This window comes from Centropristis striata, chromosome 12 (genome assembly GCF_030273125.1).
Source record: "Centropristis striata isolate RG_2023a ecotype Rhode Island chromosome 12, C.striata_1.0, whole genome shotgun sequence".
In the NCBI taxonomy this organism is placed as follows: Eukaryota; Metazoa; Chordata; class Actinopteri; order Perciformes; family Serranidae; genus Centropristis; species Centropristis striata.
The window spans coordinates 13,333,081-13,349,562 of record NC_081528.1 but is presented as its reverse complement, the minus strand read 5'-3'; the positions used below and the strand labels follow the sequence as shown (position 1 = coordinate 13,349,562).

General features: G+C 38.9%; 2 protein-coding genes across 2 annotated transcripts in view; both read right to left on the bottom strand.

Annotated features, from left to right (window-relative positions):
- Positions 1 to 1,093: 1,093 nt before the first annotated feature.
- On the bottom strand, positions 1,094 to 5,492 carry tdo2a (tryptophan 2,3-dioxygenase a). Its single transcript, XM_059346517.1, has 12 exons — positions 5,362 to 5,492; positions 5,084 to 5,189; positions 4,871 to 4,961; positions 4,502 to 4,572; positions 3,960 to 4,087; positions 3,646 to 3,832; positions 2,876 to 2,983; positions 2,642 to 2,753; positions 2,381 to 2,438; positions 2,026 to 2,105; positions 1,579 to 1,669; positions 1,094 to 1,247 (listed from the first exon to the last, which is right to left on the bottom strand). The coding sequence occupies exons 1-12, from the start codon at positions 5,394 to 5,396 to the stop codon at positions 1,094 to 1,096; spliced, it is 1,221 nt and encodes a 406-aa protein (XP_059202500.1). The 5' UTR covers positions 5,397 to 5,492.
- A 5,463-nt stretch (positions 5,493 to 10,955) lies between these two features.
- Positions 10,956 to 16,482, bottom strand: part of si:dkey-237h12.3 (teneurin-3) — a 147,634-nt gene continuing 142,107 nt past the window's right edge. Inside the window, exons 29-31 of the mRNA XM_059345535.1 lie at positions 14,092 to 15,703; positions 13,553 to 13,683; positions 10,956 to 12,963 (exon numbers count right to left, since the gene is read on the bottom strand). Of these exons, the coding sequence (XP_059201518.1) occupies positions 12,211 to 12,963; positions 13,553 to 13,683; positions 14,092 to 15,703 (2,496 nt within the window). The 3' untranslated portion in view covers positions 10,956 to 12,210. The remainder of the gene's footprint in view (positions 12,964 to 13,552; positions 13,684 to 14,091; positions 15,704 to 16,482) is intronic.

Sequence of the window (16,482 nt, the reverse complement as noted above, 5' to 3'; positions counted from 1 at the left end):
GATCTAACTATAATAATAAGAATATGTGCACTGTACAAAAAATGTATCTATTAAATACATAAAGTAGATACACATTTTGAGTGATATGTCTCATACATTTATCTATACAGAGGTCAATCACTGCATAAATACACAACAAAATTAATGTTACAACATACAGCATGCTATACAAAATACATTATAACACAACTACATTATTAACATTATGTACAAAATCTGTGGCTCATGTTTTACATTTATGCTGTGCAAATTGTTCTACTTTAGATGTTGACATTGATTATTTATACAAAGGTTTATTATCATTTTATGTACACCTAGTCTGGAGAGGCTCCCTCTCTGACAAGTTCCCCATGCTGACATGAAAGATAATGCGTTTGTAAAAAAACCCATCACAGCCACCGGTTTGATCACTGCTCTCACTGATCCATTTGCTTTCAGGTCAGTCACAGTGAATTTCCATAATTGTATTGAGAAAACATCTAAGCAAATTTTATCAAGGAGCCATCTGCTATATTTTGTCACCGGTCAAGATTAGAAATTAGAGTAAAATAGTCTATAATTTTGCCATTTGAATTATTCAGGGTCAGACAGTGCGTCACAAGTTTCCGGCATATGAACCTCTGTATATCAGCCTGATGTAACTAATAAACTACTAATTTCCTGTTATTTGTTAACATAATTGTAGGACATTTGGCGTGCTTTTAGTGTCACATTGAGATGAAAAAGAGCTGTTTTTCAGCTTGCCTGAACAATATTTTTTTGTTTTTTTCAGTGTTTACATGTCACAATGCTAAGATTCTAGAAATCCCAACATTTAAATCCATCATGTTATCAAATGTCTCTCCCTAATGGATATTTTGGTGGTTTTCGATTGTCAGCCATGTCAAATGACTCCTCTCTGTGCCATATTTCACTCCAACATCTCTTCATCTTGTTTTATGGGTTTTCTCAGGTAATCTGATGTCATGCAAAGAGCGCACATGATCGAAAGATTGTGTTGGACGCTCCAATTTCCAACCGTGCACGGGCTGTGCTGTGTTGAGGTCAGTTACAGTGAAGGAAAGGAAGCCAGGAAAGACGACTGAGACGCCTCCTAGTCTGAGTCTTCACTGCTGCAGTAGGAGCTGTCGCAACACTCAGCCATGTAGAGGAACGTATGAACGTTGGGATTTAGCTTGGGCACCCAGTGGCGAGGTATCAGGAATGTTGCCAGATTGAACAGATCCACAAACACTTTGTAGCGGTCACTAAAGGGAAAGGAAATAAATCATCAAATATTAACTTGTGTTCTCTCATAATATAATTGCGCATCTGTTACAAATTTTACTTTCTGAAGGACAAAAGATAAATTGCTGCCAAAATGAAATTGACACAGAATTAAGGACTTGTCGTAGCTCCTTCAAAATGAACTGTAAGTGTAGTTTGTGCATGTCAGGGAGAAGTGACCATATGACAGGTTAATTTAGATAAGCACAGAGTAGCAGTGTCCTGTCCTTATCTAAATTAACTCTGAAGTGTTTAAGATACTAGCAGTGTCAAGTGTTTAATCAGTGGGTTAAAGTTTACAGCATACAATACCTGACAGTAGATCTCAGGTAGTGGTAGCCAGATGAACCCCCTGTGCCGGCTTTGCTGCCAATCATACGATGCACCATGCATACGTGATTGTCTGAAACAAAAGACAGAAATATCCTCTGTGATATGAGCAATGTTTTGCCTCTGCATGTTTCATTTGAGCTGCAAATTGTTTAGACAGAAGTGAAACATAGGAGAATAAAAGAGATTTCATGGGAATAGGTTGCTGGATTGATCAGCAGGAGTAAAGAATGTTATAAGATATTTCTGCCTCTGAGGTCCTGACCTAACTTTAGCTCTGTAAACTCCCTTGTTAGTCCAGCTCTGCCTTTGGGCGTTGTAAGAAAGTGTTTGTTTCTAGTAGAATTTTTTTTTCCCCTGCACATCTTTCTGTTCTTTTTCACTGGTGAGCATATGCAGTGAGCTGACAGGCATGCAGCAGTAACTTACATCGCCATTTCGTCATGAGGGTGTCAATATCCATGAGGGATGTGAGGAGCTGGAAGGGAACCTGGAACCTCGGCTCTTCCCTACAAGGTAAAGGAAGGTTTTAGTACATACTGTTAAGATTTATTTAAGATGTTTTGAACAGATGATTATGAGTATGAGACTATGAGTTTCTGGATGGTGCTTATGGAAATTTTCTGACAATGCAGTTCACATCTTTTACCCAGCAGTTTCACTATATTACCACACAATGACATATGTCACATGAGTGTTAACTCCCCTGTAGCATTAATGAGTTACATGTGACATTGTGTCAGTGGAAAAGTAAAGGTGAAGGAACGCTGTAAAAACCGCGTACCTGTAGAAGTAGATCATCAGGGCACCTTGGAGAGCCTTGTAAGAGATACGCCTTTCACCTTTTCAGCAAAATTGAAAATATATTACTTTTAAAGTAAAATTCATTATATCTATGTATGTGAGTTATATTTAAAATTTCACATTTAATGTCAAGTTCACAAGGTAGTACGCTTATGTTGATACAATTTTAGGTCAAATTTATATACACAGATATGTAAAGCCTTGACAAACACTAGATTTTTCATTTGTGAAAAGCACTCACCTTTGCTGAGTAGGTGGTCGTGACGCTTTTCATCAAACAGAGAAGTGAACAGCTCCTTCTGTTTGACCAGCTCTTCCATCATTTCCTCCTTCTCCTCAGAATCTGCCATTGTCTGGAGAAAAAGAAAAAGTAACCCGTAAATAAAAAAACAGTCTCTGTCAGTCATGTTTGGTCTCCAGGGAGCGCAAAGATTTTTTTTTTTTTTTTCCCCTGAAAGCTGGAGTCATCTCTTACCTCGATTTTCTCCTTCTCCTGATTCAGCCCATCAAATATATTGATTTCCAGCCTTTCCCAGAAATTGAATCCATCCGCCTCCAAGCCAGGAGTTCTCTCCAGCCACTCCTGAGAAGAACAGCCAAGGGTTTTTATCACTTTTATACCCTAGTAGGTAGCAGATGGGCTCATCCAGAACAGGATACAAAAACAGAATGTTGAAAAAAGTACAGAGTATTAAATACTCTTGATTAAAGGGATAGTTCAGATTTTGGTTTGGGGTCATATGAGGTTGATCTATATAGTCAGGTTAGGAGAAGCGACAGGAGTACTGACACATGAGCTAAGCAATATAGTGCTTTTGAATGGGTTGGCAGAAAAACATATTAAGCTACCTAAAGGCCCCCCAAATAAAAATCAATATCAGTTTAAGTGTAGCCTATATTTAGAATATTTCCACCTCTTCACCTTGCCTTCAGACAGCCCTTCTCAACAGGGAACTGGAGCGGTTATATCCATCAATTCTTCAAAACCACCAGACAGAAACAGTCATTTTACCTCAGAACATTGCAGTTTGTTGTCTACTGCTGCGCCAATCGGTACATTTATTTGAGTTACCGGTGACTTTGGTGGACATGAACTAACAATTTAAAACACAAAAGTCACACAATAACAAACTAACTTTGAGGCAGCAGTTGACCAGCAACTTGCATGTTCTGCCAGGTAAAATGAACATTTCTGTCAAAGGACTATGGTGGCTTTAAAGAGATCATAGTGTTTTAAGACATTACCTCGACAAGTTTTAGGAGTGTTGGCTCCTGTTCAGTGGCGAGCAGCATCTCACTTTCATGACCCTTGAAATTGTCCCTGTAGTGACGTCTGTTGTATGGAACCCTCAGGTTGTCCGGGACCCCGATTTTGTTCTCCAAGACCCGAAACTGAAGGCTTTGGAATCCGGAGGCTGGGGCCAGGTATTCCCTACACACAAACACACACATAGGCATACATAAACACAAAACACACACAGAGTGCACCATAATGACAGAGTGCATCTTATGAATTTTTTAGAAAAGCAGAAAAGGCCAGAAGTTATTTATAAACTAACCTGAAGTCAAAAAAGTCCAACGCTGTCATTGTCTCCAAAACTGCAAACTGGTCGACCAGCAGTCTGAAGATCATCACAATCCTGTGGATGCGAGTGTTGACTTTGAGCATATTGCGTTCATCTCTGACCTGAAGGAATAGTAAATATTGAAGGAGGTAATTAGTAACCATAGTAAACCTTGTAAGCACACATCCTGACACAGGAAAACAAAAATAATTAGCGTTTAGACTCCATCTATCATTATTTCATCAACCCAATGTGCATCTCTTCCAGGAAAAAAGTCATGAATTAAAACTGTAATAGTTTTAATTTAGAACATCGGCATGTTTTAATCTTCAGTTCTAATTGTTATTCAATATTTCAGATTTTGAGCATTATTTAATCTTTAACACTTCACATTTAAAATATCTGATTCTCTGCTTCAGATTCATATCAAACTTACAGTTCTTAAAAATTAGAAAATGTGTTTTTCTGCATTTAATTCATGACAAATTACCCTCCTGTCTGCCTATTATATAAAGTTTGAAAGAAATGTGACTCACATGTCCACTGATGAAGATATGACGCACTGAATCAAGTTCAAACAAAATCTGTTTGAACCACAGTTCATAGGCTGAAAAAAGAGACAAACAAGTTTAAGCAAAATAAATATTTAAATATAATATTACAAGGTAAACAGGTTGGTAAACAGTCAGTGCCAAAAAAAATAATAATTTGAAAAATGACAATTTGAGCAAGTTACTCTTGTATTCAGTCCTATACATAAAAAAATGTAATTATTGCATTAAAACAATTGATTTATAAGATTCAAACTAAAAGACTAACTATATAGTTAAAACACCTTTTTTATTTCTCGTAGAATAGTAGAAAAAAGAAAAAAAGGCTTGAGAACACCACAAAGCTAGTTTTACCTTGATGGGTGACAATGAAGAGGTGTTCATCATGGATCTTATTACCCTTCAATTCACTCTGCAACACCTGGGCTGAGACTATTTTGTCGAGCTGAGAGATGAAAAAGAAATGAAGCACTTTACTCAAGAGCACACATCTGAAAACAAATCCCAGTACTTATCCTTCTTTTAAAAACAAAGACCGATACATATGTTCTGTGGTGTTTTCTATACCTGCAGGTAGTCTCCATAGATGATTCCTCCTTTACTGGCCTTGTTAACCCCAGCCTGAGAGGCATCCTCCTCTTCCTCTGTCTGGGGAGGCTTGTTTTTGAATAACCTGCGGTGCAAATGGAGAAAACATTTTGTTACTTGATGTTTTCCCATCATCAGGATTAGTAATGAATTGTCAGCGGGTTGCATTTAATGGAATTAGAAAAAATAGCATAAAAAAGGGATTAGATTAGATCCTTCAGAGCCCTATTTCAGCTGCAATGATAATTTGAACGTACAAATGCCTCTTCTCAAAGTAAGGACATCCACTCATGACGTGTCAAAATCAGCCACAGCAAAGATATGGTCTTCTTCCTTGTTCTTCCTATTATTTACTAAAATTGTCCCTACCGCAATCGAGATTTTTAAAGACTCACCTCATCCAATCACTCATGAGGATACAACCACCATCCGGCCCGCCTCTATTTGCCTCATAGAGCTGTTGTTTACCTTGAGCCAAGACCACCTTGTGGACTTTGTTTTCCCTGCTAAAAGCACAGTCACAGGACCCTTTTAGTAGTAAACTAGTAAATGAAAAGAAAAAAACAGATACTAAAAACATATTACATTCATTCAAATAATAGGAACATCACAATTCCCTTTAAATGTGTAACTATTGCTCAATGCCTTTACCCTAATAGAATAAATAGTGTATTCAGGGAACCTTCCTCGTGACAATACTGTCTCGGTCATAGGGCATCTCCAGTGTTTGCTCTCTAGAATTTGCTGTATATATGTGTAAGAGACAATATACACAGATAGAACACAAATAGTCAACTCGGTTATGTAAGCGTCCGACTGGAAGGCATATATTTACTGGCATCACAGAGTTGATGTCCTGGTTGGCAAACATGATGTTTGATTCTCTTTCTGCCTCTATTTTTTTATTTGTTCATGACAATTTAATTTTTAAAAATAGGAAGGATGGGAAAAATCCATTTGAAAATATGTAGCTTGTTTGAAACCATGAATAAGTACTTTAATTTCAGCTTGATACTGAATAAAAATTAAAACAAATACTAAAAACATGTCCTTAATTGATACTGCAGTGCAGAAAGAAATTGACTTATGTTAAAGCTAACTATGCTGAGATTATTTAAAATATTCTAAAGCAAGAAATGTCCTTTTCTAACGTTCTTTTTGCGCCTGGAAAATCATAAACACTGGGTCATGATGTAAGTTTACACGTAGCTCTTTGAGAATCGATGCCCCTCGCCAGGTCATTGGACTCATCTGTAAATATTTGTAATTTGGTTAATATTTTATTCACCGCAGTGAAGATTATTTGGGATGTGTGCTCCCAAGGTCATTGAGGGAGGTGTTCTGTACATCATGTTAAAGAACATAAACTTAGCTTGTGTTTGTGTGTTCCTGTTATATCACAAGTCAAAAATACATACCATCTGATCGAGAGATCCTGACCATCCACAGCTTGCAAATCCTGTTATTGCTGTCGTAATATTTGTTTTCTTTCACTCTTGGCGCCATTGGTTAAAAGTAGCTGTAGACTTTTTCCTCCCCGCCACCCCGAACCACACCACACCACAACACACTGTCAATCGCATCGAGCAAATACTTTTTGAACAACGGTTAACCCAGTTTCATCAGTCTAAGACTTCGAATCCTCAATCCACTCTCTCTAAATCTCTCCAAGATCATTAGCGCCCTTGTTTTTCACCCACACTCTTTGTAGACTTCTCAAGTAAAGTCCCAACAGCCTGTGCAACTGTCCTCAGAAGATCAGAGGGATGATAACAAGCAGCTATTTCTGAATTGGGACATGGTACAAGCCGAGCAATATAAGGCAGCAGTCTGAACAAGAAGAGCAGAAGCAGCCCCCCAAATGCTTTGTTCTTGTTCCTTTTTAACTGGGATGAATGGGATGCAAGGGAGAGATGGGGTACAGGGGATGAGATGCTTGAGACGAGATGAGACCATCAGTGTAAATCTTCGAAGCTTTAACAGACCTGTCCATCTCGCTGATAGGACGCACGTGTCATTACGTATTATCTCCAAGGTCGGAGTGAGTCACTGATTAAAAGAAAGCAGGAATATGACCTGTTTTTACCTCACTGCCATGTAAAAAACCCCAGTAAAAGTTAAACTGTTTTCGTCTCTAAATGCCCTTTTGCCTTGAACTGTGCAGCTCTTCTGTAGTTGTATTTGACGTTTGAATGTCACCTCCACATCCGTTTTAATTTAAGACCTTTTGTACTCTCAAGCTTTAACAATAATTACCTTGTAAACATAATCAATGTATTTTTTTTACAAGTCAAAAAACACCAGAACATATTAGTACATGGTAGTAGAAAGTAACACAGTAAAATCTGCAGCTTTCCTCATTCTGCCTGAGGTCTAACCGTTCTACTAGAAATACCTATTCCAGAGGAAATTATTACAAACTGTAATTCCCTGTTTTTAATAATTATTATGATCTTGACATAACTTAATTAACTCAATGTTCTCACAATCATTAGATAATTAGATACTGAGATTAAAATGTTTCAGGATTTTGACGATCATATGTAATTGCCAGATCGGATATAATCAAAGAAACTCGTTTGTGCAGTGTAAACATACTTTAATTACCTTACCTCTTACATCATTTTGGCACATAACCTTTACAGTTGCTTATTATTTTCAGCAATTTGCACTTGGAATTTTAATGGAGTATAATGACAATAATTGAGTGGATAAAGGGAAATCAGCCAGAGATATTATATGTTTGCTCTGGAGTCATTATGTTGTAGACTAACTATTAATCTACATTATGGGAATATTATAGAAACATTAAAGTGAGTTATTCAGTTTAGTCATAAAAGGTGAATTATTAATACTTATGTGGAAATGTAACTGGGATATTTGTTTTCTTTGCAGCAACTTAACTCATAACTTGATGTCAAAGTGAGTGGCAACATAAGTGGTGTAGATTGCTCTTTGTCTGCTCTTCATAGATGATAACTATCAGAATGTATCTTTTATATCCTACGATCGAAGATTGTTATTGTGTCCACAACAAAACAGATTATGTCAAAGCTCAAAACAAAACTTGTTATGTCCAGACCATAATGTTATTTTTCTGAAATCACAAGAAAACAAAGTCTGTTGGCCCTTCTTGCTCTATCTGTAGTTCAAATATTGCCTTTGTGTTTGGAGAAAAAAATTTCAGCAGTTTGTTTCTGGCTTTTTGGCACTTTTTTTCCCTTTGGAACAATTCCCAGATACAAATTGTTTTCTTTGTCTAAATGTACACTAAACTTTTTTCTATAGCTGGCAGAATTTCACAAAATTACAAGGTCACAAGTGCAGCTGCTGGAATTAATATAGTACTATGATGTAGTCTCACTATTGTTTCTTTATTATTTATGCATGCAAACAGATTTTGTTCAGAAACCAAACGGAATATAAAGTAGCTTTTTTTCTTTTGGGAAACTGTATGCATTGTCTTATAATTTATTTTATCCATATTATCTGGTATCATTTGAGTATGAGAAATTGGGTTCTCCTACTATAAAATACGTCTGTCTAGGTTAAGCTCTCTTACAGTTAAATTGACAATGTATAAGCAAACAAATACTTATTCATTTGAGATAGAATTTTAGACTTCAATTTGGAATATAATTCGCTTCTACAGATCCTGCTGAGAAAAGTCCAAGTTGTCAGCTGAAGGGGAATAAGAGCAATAATACACACTATCACCTTGTCTGCATGTGAAATCTAATAATACTGTTTGGCAGAAAACACAGGTTTGGTAAAAGTCATTGAAGGACAAAAACACAGATGAGTTTTGACAATTGTTGAAGTGTATACCATCAGAGAGGGGGATGTCAATTCCACTTTTAAAACGTGTGATGCCCTCAGAGATGCAATCAGCTACACACATTTTTTTTTATTTACTAGAAGCTCATTAGAGGGCTCAATCTGTTGACTATTCCATGTGTTCATAATTATCTAATCAGCTCGGTTATTGCACTTGATCGCACATTTCTAACATCACATCGATGATAGCTGCATGGCTACTTTAAATTCACTTTAAATTACTTTTCCTTACACTCAGATCTATGTTACGTGATTGTGATTTGAGTAGCTTTTCAAAGATTCCGAAGTCCAAAATTAACCCTCACTGCATGACATATAACTTCCTCTTCTCTGATGTGATGCTTGATTGTGTCTCCAAGATGGGACACACACACTACAAAATAATCCCATGTTTTGGAAGTGTGATTCCATATGGTGACCTCTCTGTTACGTGCATAAAAACTGGGTTCAATTGAATTATGAAACATGCATGCTCGTTTCTTTTTTTCCCTCCATTGCTCTGATGTGGTTATTGCGTGATGCATTCGGGTCTTTGATGTTCTTGCAAAGTCGTACCATCTCTTTTATATGAGCCTTTGAAGTCGGTCTAGTTGCACTGCGTCGTGATATGCCGCACTGTTGCTTTGGCAGTGCCTACTGTGGTCACAGTGTGATACTGCAGCAGTACTGTGGATCATGTTAATATTAGCGGTTTATCTATTCTATTTGATGTCTCTTTAAATTAACCTGGAGTATCCAGAAGAGATTTTAGGTGTTTTTGCACAGCATGCGGTGTCCTGATCTAGAATTTGAATGGATTATTTGAAGTTGAAGCTCAAAGCAGCAATATTTTCTGACCTCTCTGAAAGTACAGGGATGGCTGCTGTTTTAACAAGTGGACTGCTACATGATACGTGCATTAAACAGTCAGCTGAAGAACTGGATGACTTTTTTGAACAATGCACTATGTACCACTAGGGAGCATCAGAGGACTTTTAAGAGAATGAAAGATTTGAATGCTTCATATTTGGCTGAGCCGAGTTCGTATTTGAAGATTCTTCAGCAGGGTTTTCGTGGGGTTTGAAACTCTTTGTATGGATATATCAAAACAAATGGGGGTTCGTATAAGTTCACTGTAATCTCACTGTGAAGGAACAATAGACAATACCTCACAGGGGAAACTCTAATAAGACATTTCATTATTGGTTGGTGGTATACCCTAAGGGAGTCTGACGAGAACTTTGAAGGCATGTATTCAGATTTTGAGCCGAGCAGCATTCAAAGAGCTGTAGCTTTGTTGAGCTGTATATGTCATAAAACAGTGTTACGTTTCTGAAACCATGTAAAGAATCTGTGGGATGTTGGAGCAGCAGGAGGGAGGTCAAAAACAACATCAACAACAGGCTTTGAACAAAGAATGTTCTGCACCCATTTGGTTTGCAATGCTGTTTGAAGTTTACCATGAAAAAGAAATCACTTTCATATGGAGTTGTTTTTTAGAATTATGAATTCCATCATCAAAACTCCTCTGTGCTTTGAAGCATAACACTGAGTGCTGGAAAAGCTTCATCACAACCCATATGTAATTTAATTTTTTTTTGCAAATATTCACGCACAAACTTAGACCTAAAATCCTTTTTTTGTTGTTTTGATGCTGACTGAGTAGATAGTTTTAGGCAACTGTCTTCATTTCAAGTTAGTTACACTCAAAATCTCTTCAGCTACAATTTACACACTTCAGTTCAGAACAGCTTCAAGCAGCTGACTCCAAATTAAAGCTGCATTTGTCTTCTTTGGCTTTAGCTCAGAAGATGTATTTTTAATTATTAAAGTAATTGGTAATTAGGATATTTTTTGGAATACTGAGGCCATGCATACAACTTTGGAAAGACTTTAAGCATCGTTGATAACCAAATTAGTGTTCAAGTAACCTGCCAGCAAATACCACATTTTCATTCTTCTAATATTCATATTGAGACAACAAAAAGGCAAACTTGGTGCAATTCTTAAAAAAAAAAACAGCACACCAAAAAGAACCCCAATATCATTTTAATCCATGAGTGCATTTAACATTCAAAAAAAGTATACCTACCGAGAACATGGATGTGATCTATATTTGGATCCACTGTAACCTTGTTTATGTGAGATGGGTTCATGAAATATTTGTGTTGATGAAATATTCATTGGACAGGAAGCCAGGTCAGAAGGCATTATGCCCAATAAACATTAAATTTAGTGGAAATAATAGTTGACGGCATGTTATAGATACATCACCACTTGTAAATACTTGTCACTACATGCACAGGTTTCTGTTAATTACTTAAACAGAGCATTGTGAAGAAGCCCCACATAGCCATATTAGGAGGAACGTAACTGAAAAAAAATGCTTGTCTGAAAAATCAAAGAAAAAAAAAATCTAAATCAGCTGGACTTTATTTGTCATGTATAAACACAACATAAATTACTGTTAATATGACTAATACAGACATTTATTCAGTTTCTTAAAAAAAACGCCATAAAACTCTTGCATAATTTACAAAACATGGTGTCCCTGTGCTATCCAAGACACATCTGTGCCTTTTCTCCCCGACAGAGTTCTTCATACCTTTACTGTCCTTTTTCACAATGAATATTGGGTATTTAAACATGGAAACGTTTCTTTTTTCTGTTTAAAAGCTTCTCAAAGAGAATAAGACATTTTGATGTTTTTTAATGTTTACAGTGCTGAATCTTGTATACATAGTGGTTGTTTTCGTGAGGATAGGATCTCTAACGTCAGAAGTCTCTGGTTTTAAAAACAAACATTTGCTCAAGGACACTGCTTGCTCTCGAGTCTCGTACTTCTAGAGAAGTGCAGATATGCATAATGTAAACATTTCCGTTGCGCTTATAATACTTTCTGTTGTTGAGCCAGACTTTTCTTGATGAACTTTAAGAAAAAAAACAAACATAAAACACCTAAATTAGCTCACTGTTTCCCCAAAAGACACCGCTGTCCCTCTGCTTCAGAGTCAAGAGTCCAAAAGGCTTGTGCAACAGAGGAACTGACCTGTAATTGCCATGTTAAGGCTTGGTGTAGTTATACATTTACTCTGTAGTCCCTAGGTCACAATGCACAGCATTGCTTTTGACCCCTTGTATTTTTTTTTCTGTTTTCTTTTTTTTTAACAAAAACACACGACACTCAGGGTACATAGCAGCAACCTTTGATTACAGTTGCTTTTCATTTCGTCAGCTAGTATGTCTCTACCAAAACGAAGTCTCTTTGGCAGAAAATGCACCTCGTATTGTTACCTCTTCCCGATTTCACTTTGCCGAAGAAAGTGGATGTTATTAGCGCTGTCCGCTAATTCTGGGTACTGCTCGATGGAGAGCACATAGTACCCGTCGTACCCCAAAACTTTTCCACTACTCAGAAGCTGCCTCTTCTCCCCTTCTGTCCAGGGGCGGACCCCTTCCTCGCCATCTCGCACTCGCTGCTGTTCTCTCGCCCACGCACCAGCGAGGGCGCGCTGGCGAGCGAGCTCAACGACTCGCGCTTTCTCCTCGTCCACCGTGGATCCATAGCGGATATGAAGAGCTAGAGCGCCAGCACGAATCTCAACATCTGCAAAACGGCGCGTCCGACTATCCATGACTGTGGTGGACTGGGAGACCGTCACATTGACGCCATTCTCCAGAGTCTTGTGTCCACTTGTGAGGTGCAATGCAGCAAGGTCGGCGTCTGGAAGGCCTGGCTTGACGAAGTAGTGTGTGTCCCGCCCTTCTATAGTGAAGTGGAGGTCTTCCAAATAGAAAGCATTGTTGAGGATTGTTGCAACCTTGATGCAGTCCTCACTGGCCACGTTGAGCGTGTGAGTGTGAACACTGCCCTTGTAGATAGCAAACATAACGGCTCTTCCGATGGGAGACATTGCCGCTGAGAACCACAGCCAAGACTTTTCACCTCTGCGACCTCGAGTGAGATGGACCTCTGGCAGCCGCTCGAATGACAAGAGAGAATGCGCTTGTCTGGTTACTTCCTGCTGGACCCCAGAGATAGACTGTAGGAAAAGTGCAGTGAAACGTTAACGCCTGAACATGGCAGAACCTGACTCTCCAGGCCATTTAGAACCAGCTATTGCTCTGCTTCAGAGAGTTTCTCATCCTCGTCTAAGATAATGGTCTTTTCAAGCTGTGTTCTCAAGCCAAAAGTAGATAAATCCCCCATGACAATTTTACAGCAATACTTTTTGTGTTAATGCCTTAAACCAAAGAAGTCTAGCATAAATAGCTTCAAAAGACTTTAAACAGCAGCAACAAAAAAAATATTAAATAGAAAGTTAGACAGTATTAAAATATGTTCAAGTAGTAACTAAAACAACAATACAGAAGGAAGTACAATTTGTGCTTCTTATGCGTATTATTATGCAAATGTGGCCCAATTAAAATTGATATTCTATGAAATGCATAGCAATCCAATTAAGAGATGGCAGCTTCAAAATAATGACGTAAGAGAAAAACAATGGAAAACATTAGTCTTTTTTTTGTCTGTCTGATCCCCTACACTTTTAACAGCCAATTGTCTGTTGGACTATCAAAGTTGTTTATTTGTGTCCAATATGCATGAGTGATATTTATAATTTTACCCACCGGCAGATCATCCCAGCGCTGACTCTTCCTCAGTTCATAGGATGGCATGCTTAAATCAAACTTTGGGACTGGGAACCCAGGAATGGTGTTGTGAAGATGAAATCCAAAGGTTACAAGCCAGCTATTCACATCTGTGCAAGAAAGTACATGAGGCTCTTAGTGAGTTCAAACTTGAATACTTTAGACCGTACCATAAATGTTTATTATAGTAATGTTTTATAACATATTAAGAAATAATTTGACAAGTTATTTAACACTGATTTTGTGACTAGTTTGATACTTGTAACTTAAATGCTTAAAACACATAGTAAATTTGATTTTTCAACCAAATTAAACAAATGCATGAAGTTCCCAGCTTCCTAGTTGTCAGGATCTGCTCACAACTGAATACATTTTGCAAATGGTCAGATAAAAAAAGATTGGATATGCAAGTCATAATTGCCATTTCATAGAGAAATGCCTTTGCATAAAAATCTATTAAGAAAACAATCAGTTTTATAGTCTTAGCCTTAATAATCATCAATAGCAGTATCTCTTACCTGCAACATATTCTCTCACTTCGTGGACTTTGCTGATGGGGTTATTGTTTCTGAACATGTATAAATTAAAAGGCGCTGGCTCTTTGCCAACTTTTTGCCAAGTAGAGACATCCGGAACAGTCCACCTTCCTGACATTATGTCATAATCCTGCTCCCCAAAGTGCAGTAGTTTGGTCAGGGGTTCATACAGTCCTCCGTGAAACCCGAGCACGAGCACGAAATCTGGGTTTGAGTCAAAGTAGACCTCACCGTACGCTGTGTACTGGAGCTGTTTGACCAGGAGGCCATTGCTGGTGAAGACAGCCAGAGGCGTGCCGGTGTTATCACAGGCGATGTAGAACTCCTCCCCGCTGCTGATCTCCATAGCAAACAGGTGGCCTTGGAGGTCATAGTAGAGTGAGGTGATCTCTGAACTGGAGTGGTTGTATACATGTGTAATCCTGGCCGGGTAGCTCAGATCTGCGTAGAAGTATTGCAGGTGCTGACCTAAGCTGGTCTTGGTTGACACTCTGCGTCCAAGTCCATCATAGCGATACTGAATGGTCCAGCCGCTGCTCTTACTGTAGACCCGCACCAAAAGTCCTTTGGAGTTGTACTCAAAGATTTCCGCTCCCCTCTGGCGAAGGAAACCATCTTCATCCATTCTGTACTGGATATCGCCAAGGCGGGTGATGCGGTCCCTTAAGTCATAGCGCAGAGGAAGAAGTCTGGCACTGTTTCCTGCATTCAACAGGTGCAGATTTCCATTCAGGTCATATGTATAGCGCCACATCACTTTCTCGTTCAGGTACACAGTCTGGAGTTGGCCGTCCACGTCGTACTCGTAGCTGTACTTGGTGGTGTTGGCAAAGGGGCCGATCTTAATCTCTCGCTTGGTGACTCGCCCCACATCGTCGTACTGGAAAGTGATCCAGTACATGAGTGAGCGGAATATTTCATACTGGATCTCCTTGATGCGTCCATGTGCATCAAAGTGCTTGGTGTAGGTCATGACTGCGGTGGATATGATCTGATTTATATCATAGTAGATCACCCCAAACTTCCCGAACTGTTCAACCTTTCCTGAGATGTCATCAAACTGGTACAGATCGATGGGTAGCGGTGTTTCGTTGATGACGCCTTGCACGCTGGTGACACGCAGGCTGCTGTCGTAGGTGTAGTCAAACCGCGCATTGACCATGCCATCCTCACTGAAGCGGAAAATCTGCCGGTCAACCAATGGACCCACTTGGCGATAACGGATGGAGCAGATGAATCCTTCGTTCTGCAGGTTGACGGTCTTGAGCACTCCTGCCGTTTCGTCGTAGGTGAAGCTGACCCTCGTGCTGTCATACAGGATTTCTGACAGTTTGTTCTGCCGGCGGTACCTGTACAGGATCCTACGGCCTGTGCCAAGGTGAGCCAATCTCAACAACAGGCCGTCTTCGCTGTAATCCACAGCCACTGAGGCGTTGCTCTCTGGGGGGTGATAAAGATTCCTGTAGTATCCCACTGAACGGATGGTCTGCATGGTGTAGCGGGCTACGCTTGGCATTGTGACAGCAGAAAGCCGGTCCAGAGAGTCAAAATCAAATATGTACTGCCGCTGACTGTGGAGCAGGAGAACCATGGACTAAAGGGAAGAGAGCAAAAAAGCAGGTGATTTCTTGAGTTGCATAATATTTATACATAATATATGTGTAATGCCAGGCATTGTCGGTGCAGACAAAGTGAGCAGAAATTTCCTGTTTGAGAAAGGGAGAAACAGGGCTTTATTAAAAATGCAATAGATAGCATTTAATATCACTGTTGTGAGACAGCAGCTACCAGTTGTGCTGCCCATTGTCTAATATTTCAATGCAGAATGTACAACTGTGGGACCAAAGTTATCACAAGTAATTTATAAATGGATGTTAAATACTACATGGAGCTTCTGTCAAAAACATTTCCTACGAGCACTTGTGTAGAAAACTGTTTGTCTTTTTAGTGCTGTCTAAATGAACGCATTTATTTTTGGAATTCGTTTGAAATCTGTAAAGTGAAAAAACAAAACAAAAACACAATTAATACAAAATAAAAGGGTTTAAATTACATCTCTAATTTTGGTGAGGAAAAACTGGCTTGGCCATTAATGACCGTCTAGTAATCAACATAGACAAGTATGCAACCTAAGCAATCTTTACTCTTATTACCCACTGAGACTAGTTTAATTAATTTACAGTGTCTGCAGTTTGGACTGTGGTCTGTCATCTAAAGGTTTACCAGCCTTGCTGTTAAAATGTCATGCCCAGTCATCCGTTGTGACATAGAGGTTCCCTGTGCTCCCTGAGCTCTCTGTGTTCCTTATGTCAGAGTGTTGACATGGCCTTTCCAGGTCACGCAATGAAAGGACGTGGCCACGACTGGCTGGAA